At 41.2% G+C, this 6122-nt stretch overlaps 1 protein-coding gene across 1 annotated transcript; it reads left to right on the plus strand.

Annotated features, from left to right (window-relative positions):
- The first annotated feature begins 5444 nt into the window (after window positions 1-5444).
- LOC113692925 (uncharacterized) lies at window positions 5445-5768 on the plus strand. The gene has a single exon (XM_027211529.1). It carries the CDS (start codon window positions 5445-5447, stop codon window positions 5766-5768), a length of 324 nt encoding a protein of 107 aa, XP_027067330.1.
- Window positions 5769-6122: the final 354 nt, after the last annotated feature.

Below are 6122 nucleotides of genomic sequence, written 5' to 3' on the forward strand. Positions count from 1 at the left end.
GCGACATCCGGGTCAGGCCCCCCAACGAATTTCGGTGGGGCAAACTTCTGGAATCTTTCAAGTGCCCTGTCGTCGCTCTCGACGTGGTTGCCAGGGTTAGGGTTAGGGTTCTGATCCTGTTGCTGCACTACTTGTGCCAGCAGGTTGGTCATTTGCTGCATAGCGGCAACTATCTGCAAGTTGAGGTTAACCCTCGGTTCAGGATTAGGTCCAGAGGAGGTTTCCCCAGCACCCCTGTCCGGCGTAGGTTGCCTACTCCCGCGCCCACGCCCCCGTCCACTACGCGTACCTTCTATGAACTCTACTTGATCTAAGCAAACGTACTAGAACAATACAATAACAATGCATGTAAGTAAAATCCCAAAAGCTTTTACAATAACAACTAAGTTTCTAATCCGAAAATTGTGGTTGTTTTGCAGAGATGGAGAATGGAAACGGGAACCCTGCTGCTAATGGAATGGTCACGCAAATGGCCATGTAGAGCCTCCTAGGTCTATTTTACTACCGAACTCTTGGTGGAGGAGCTCGTGTGCGCTACTCGCCCACTACTAGGTATCCTCGTTGTCCGTGTAGGTTGACATATGTATACCCAAACCACCTTATACTAGCTCTCGACGACGAGCGTCGTCAGTTGATGAACACCAATCGAGATATCCTCCAGGAGGTGGAGGAGCTGAGCCAGATGGTGAGTGCTCAGGGTGAGAGGATTGCCGAGCTTGAGGAGGTATTGGTAGGCGAGGTGGCCACGGCTGAGGTCACTCGCGATGAGTTTCAGAGAACAAGGGCTCGACTTACTAGGTTAGGTGAGGAGGTCCGAGATCCTAGCAGATACTGGTAGGTTGGTTGATGAGGTGATGGATATTATCCAGAGTCCAGCTCAGGAGGAGGATCCTAAGGAGGAGATTCTACCTAGTAACCCTACTGTAGATTAGATCCAAAGTGATAGACCCTTTTGACTGATATAGTTAGAATTAGTTGGGATGATGCTAGTGCCAAGGCCATTGTATTTTTGTATGACTGTGTGGCCTACTTTTGAGGCACTTGACTATACTTTAGTCGTGTATGACTAAAAGTACTTTTGTGGCACCTGTGTGCTATATTTTGTAATTCCCCCATGACTTGATAATTGTATGAATTTTGAAGTGTTAATGGATGTAAATTATTGTTATTTCCAATGTTTCTTGATTGGCTCTTGTTTTGAGTATTTCCTTGCGTAATCACTTTTATTTTTGCACTAGGCACCATTAGAATTATGGACGGACGAATGAGTGGTCGAGGTCGTGGGCGAGGGACTAGATAAGCTCAACCTCAAGGAGATGACCAGGGATCGGCAACTGGACCGACTCAGGGACAAGAAAATATAGAGGGTAACCAAGTGGGTACTACCATTAATAGGATGACTGATATCCTTGAACGGTTAGCTGAGAAACAGGGTCCAGGACCACTTAACCAACCTCGAGGTCAGGATAGAGGGGAAGATAGGGTTTTGGAGAGGTTCCTAAAATTTAACCCACCTAAATTCACTGGTGAACCTGATCCTGAGGTAGCGGAGAATTAGTTAGAGAGGATGACCAACATATTTGCCGCTTTAGACTACACTAAAGATAGGCGAGTGAATTTTGCTGCTTTCCAATTTGAGGGAGTAACACGTGCCTGGTGGGACGTGATAAAAGGAAAGTGGGAGACAGCCCAAACCCCTTGGACTTGGGAGAATTTCACGAGGGAGTTTAATAAGAAGTTTCTTCCGCCTTTAATCCAAAAGAAGAGGGAAGATGAGTTCATCAAGTTGAAACAAGGAACTCTTAGTGTAGCTGAGTATGAAGGGAAGTTTACTAAGCTTTCTAAGTACGCTCCTGAATTGGTGATCAACGAGCGGAAAAGGATAAGACGATTTGTACAAGGGTTTAATGTAGAAATCCAGAAGGGTTTGGCTGCGGCCCAAATCTCTACATTTATTGAGGCTCTAGAGAAAGCACAAAGGGTCGAGAGTGCAAGAATGCAAGTTAGGGACTTCCACAATAAGAAAATGAATTTTTCTAGTCACACTTCTGGACAGGCTAGTAAGAGTACACAACCTTCCAAGATGGGAAGAGGAATGGGAGGAGTGAGGACCGCAGGAGATTCAAGGGAAGCTTTATCCAGAGGAGGTCGTAGTGGGCCGGTTCAAGCGAGAGGAGTGCCTTCTAGTGGTTCGACGTGACACCTCATGTTATTTATGGTTACTGTGGTAAACCCAACCACTCAGAAAATGATTGTTGGAGAAAGTTTGGGAAATGTTTGTTCTGTGGTAGTGCTGAACATCAACTCGCGGGTTGTCCGAAAGCGCCGAAAATAGGAGGTAGCACCCAAAGGTTAGAAAAGTCAACCTCTAGGCAGATTAGTGCTAGAGGGAGTCGACCAAAGATACCTGTTAGGGTTTACGCCTTGGATTACCAACAGATTCCCGATGCGACTGAGGTGGTTGAAGGTACGATCCCTATTTTTCACCGTTTAGCTAAGGTTTTAATTGATCCGGGCGCGACACATTCCTTTGTAAACCCTAATTTCATGAGTGGGATAGATTTGAAACCAATTAAATTACCTTATGAGTTGGAGGTTAGGACACCTATTGGGGACCAAAGTCTAATCGCTAACTTGGTATATAAGGATTGTGAGATCTGAGTTGGAGAACGGAAATTACTAGTCGATCTGATAGGTTTAGCGATTAAGGGATACGATGTGATTCTAGGAATGGACTGGTTAGCCCGTTACAATGCCCAGTTGAACTGTAAGACAAAAATAGTAAAATTGTGCATTCCGGGAGAAACAACCCTGAAACTGGATGTAAGGGGTAGATTAGCTTCATCTGCACTTATTTCAGGGATCCGAACTAGAAAAATGCTAAGTAAGGGAGCTCGGGGATATTTGGTTTTTCTTATTAATACTCCTAGAGGTAAAATGAGATTAGAAGACATGCCTGTAGTGAAAGAGTATCCAGATGTTTTTCCCGAAGAGTTAGAGTCTTTACCCCCGAAAAAGGAAATAGGTTTTAAGATTGATGTAACTCCGGGAGTAGCACCTATCTCTACGACGCCATATAGAATAGCTCCAACTGAATTGAAAAAATTGAAATTGCAATTACAGGATTTACTAGAGCGGGGTTTTATAAAGGAGAGTGATTCACTGTGGGGAGCCCCGGTCTTGTTTGTTAAGAAAAAGAATAGGAGTTTAAGACTGTGTATAGATTACCGAGGTCTAAATGATGTTACTATTAAGAATAAGTACCCGTTACTCCATATTGATGAATTGTTTGACCAATTGCAAGGGGCGGTAGTATTCAAGAAGTTGGATTTGAGACAGAGTTACTATCAATTGAGGATCTTGGAGAAGGATATACCCAAAACTGCTTTTAACTCGAGGTATGGACACTTTGAATTTGCAGTAATGCCATTTGAATTGACCAATGCAACTGCTGTTTTTATGGATTTGAAGCACAGGGTCTTTAAGCCTTATCTGGACCAATTTGTGGTTGTATTTATTGATGATATATTGATGTACTCTAAGACTGCGGAGGATCACGAGAAGCACTTGAGAATTATTTTACAGATTAGCAAATGTGAATTTTGGTTGAAAGAAATGACATTCTTAGGGCACATAATTTCTAAGGACGGGATTAAAGTGGATCCAGCCAAAATTGAAGCTGTTTCAAAGTGAAAACAACTAGAAAACCCTACTGAAATTCAAAATTTTATAGGGTTAGCAGGGTATTACCGGAGATTTATCAAGGATTTCTCTAAAATTTCTGGACCCGTGACTGAGTTAACCAAGAAGAGTGGAAAGTTTATATGGAGTCCTAAGTGTGAAGAGATTTTTCAAGAGTTGAAAAGACGCTTGACAAGGGCACCCGTATTAGCTCTACCGAATGAAAAAGATAGCTTTGTGGTCTACACAGATGCTTCCAAGGAAGGTTTGGGATGTGTATTAATGCAAAATGAGAAAGTGATAGCGTATGCCTCTAGGAATTAAAATCGCATGAAGGAAATTATCCAACTCATGATTTGGAATTAGCAGCTGTAGTGTTTGCTTTAAAGAAATGGAGACATTACCTTTATGGAGTAACATTTGAGGTTTTTACTGACCACAAGAGCCTTAAGTATTTATTTTCTCAAAAGGAGCTAAATTTGAGACAACGTAGGTGGATGGAATTTTTTGAAAGACTATGATTGCACGATAAAGTACCATCCAGGGAAGGCCAATGTAATGGCCGATGCTTTAAGTGGCAGGTATAAGTGGCAGGATTTATAATTAAAGAAATGCACCTGTTGGAGGAGGTTAGTATATGGAACCCTAGACTTGAACCGAGGAAAGTAATTCTTGAAAATATTGTAGTGAATTCTGCTTTATTGGAACGTATCAAAGAAGCCCAGAAAAAGGACCATGAAGTGCAAAAGTGGTTGGAAAAAGTCAAAAAGGGAGAGAAGTCAGATTTTAACTTGGAAATAAATGGTGTATTGAGGTTTCGGAATTGGATCGTAGTGCCAAAGGATGAAGGACTTAAGAAGGAAATTTTGGAAAAGCCACACCGATCGAAGTTTACTGTACACCTTGGAGGGAATAAAATGTACCAAAATTTGAAGAGTTTGTATTGGTGAGAGAGCATGAAAAAGGAGATTGCTCAATTTGTCCAGACCTATTTGATTTGTCAACAAGTTAAAGCTAAACATCAGAAACCATCAGGACTTTTGCAACCTTTAGAAATACTCGAGTGGAAATGGGAAGGCATCACCATGAATTTTGCATCAGGGTTACTTAGGACACAAAGAAGTCATGATGTCATTTGGGTAATAGTGGATAGATTGACCAAATCGGCACATTTTCTGCCAATTAGTATGAAATACCCATTGAAGAAGTTAGCTAAGTTATACTTGGATGAGATTATCAGGTTACAAGGGATACCTGTAAGCATTGTGTCCGATAGAAACCCTAGGTTTGTTTCGAGATTTTGGCAAAAGATGCAAGAAGTGTTGGGAACTAAATTGAGTTTTAGTACTACTTACCATCTCTAGACAGATGGACAGTCTGAGAGAACGATTCAAACTTTCGAGGACATGTTGAGAACTTGTGTTTTGGATTTTGGAGAGAGTTGGAGTAAGTTTTTGACATTGGTGGAATTTGCCTATAACAATAACTTCCATTCTTCGATTCAAATGGTTCTGTATGAAGCACTTTAGGGTCGGAAGTGTAGATCTCTGATTTGTTGGGATAAAATAGGTGAACAAAAAATTTTAGACCCGACTACAGTACCTTGGATTGAGGAGGCAAATGAAAAAATGAAGTTGGTACGCCAAAGGATTCAGACCACACAAAGTCGTCAGAAGAGTTACGCAAATAATCGTAGGAAGGACTTGGAATTTGCAGTTGGAGATCAAGTATTTCTTAAGATTACCTCTCTGAAAGCAAGTTTGATGGCCGAAAGGGGAAAGAAGTTACAACGGAAATTTGTAGGACCTTATAAGGTTACCCAACACGTGGGAAATGTAGTGTATAAGTTGGAACTACCACCGAGTTTGTCTCGGATCCACAACGTTTTTCATGTATCCATGCTTAAGAAATATCACCCAGACCCTCCTCATATCTTGCAATCGGAAAATATTGAAATTGATGAGGCGCTGACCTATGAGGAGAAACTGGTAAAGCTTCTAGATCTTAAGGTGAAAGAACTGAGGAACAAGCGGATTCCGTTGATGAAAGTTCTTTGGAGGAACCATGGACAAGAGGAAGCAACCTGAGAAGTTGAAGAAGCGAATCGAGGAAAATACCCATACCTATTCACAAATCAAGGTATAATTTCAAGGACGAAATTCTCTTAAGGGGAAGAGGATGTGAAAATTCGTAAATTTTATATTTATTTATTTATTTATTTTGTCGATTTATTCACTTATTTATTGGTTTACCCTAAAATGGTTATTTTTATGATTAAGTACTCAAGTATTAATTAGTTATACTATCGTTATAAGAATTTTCTTAGAAATTTCGCTTTATCGCGCACAAGTCGGAAATTAGTGTTTTCGCGCGCGCGACTAATTGGAGGATTTTAGAAATTATTGTTAGACTACTAAGAGTGGATAATAATGGTGTTAAAT

This window comes from Coffea arabica, chromosome 1e (assembly GCF_036785885.1).
Source record: "Coffea arabica cultivar ET-39 chromosome 1e, Coffea Arabica ET-39 HiFi, whole genome shotgun sequence".
NCBI classification, from domain to species: Eukaryota; Viridiplantae; Streptophyta; class Magnoliopsida; order Gentianales; family Rubiaceae; genus Coffea; species Coffea arabica.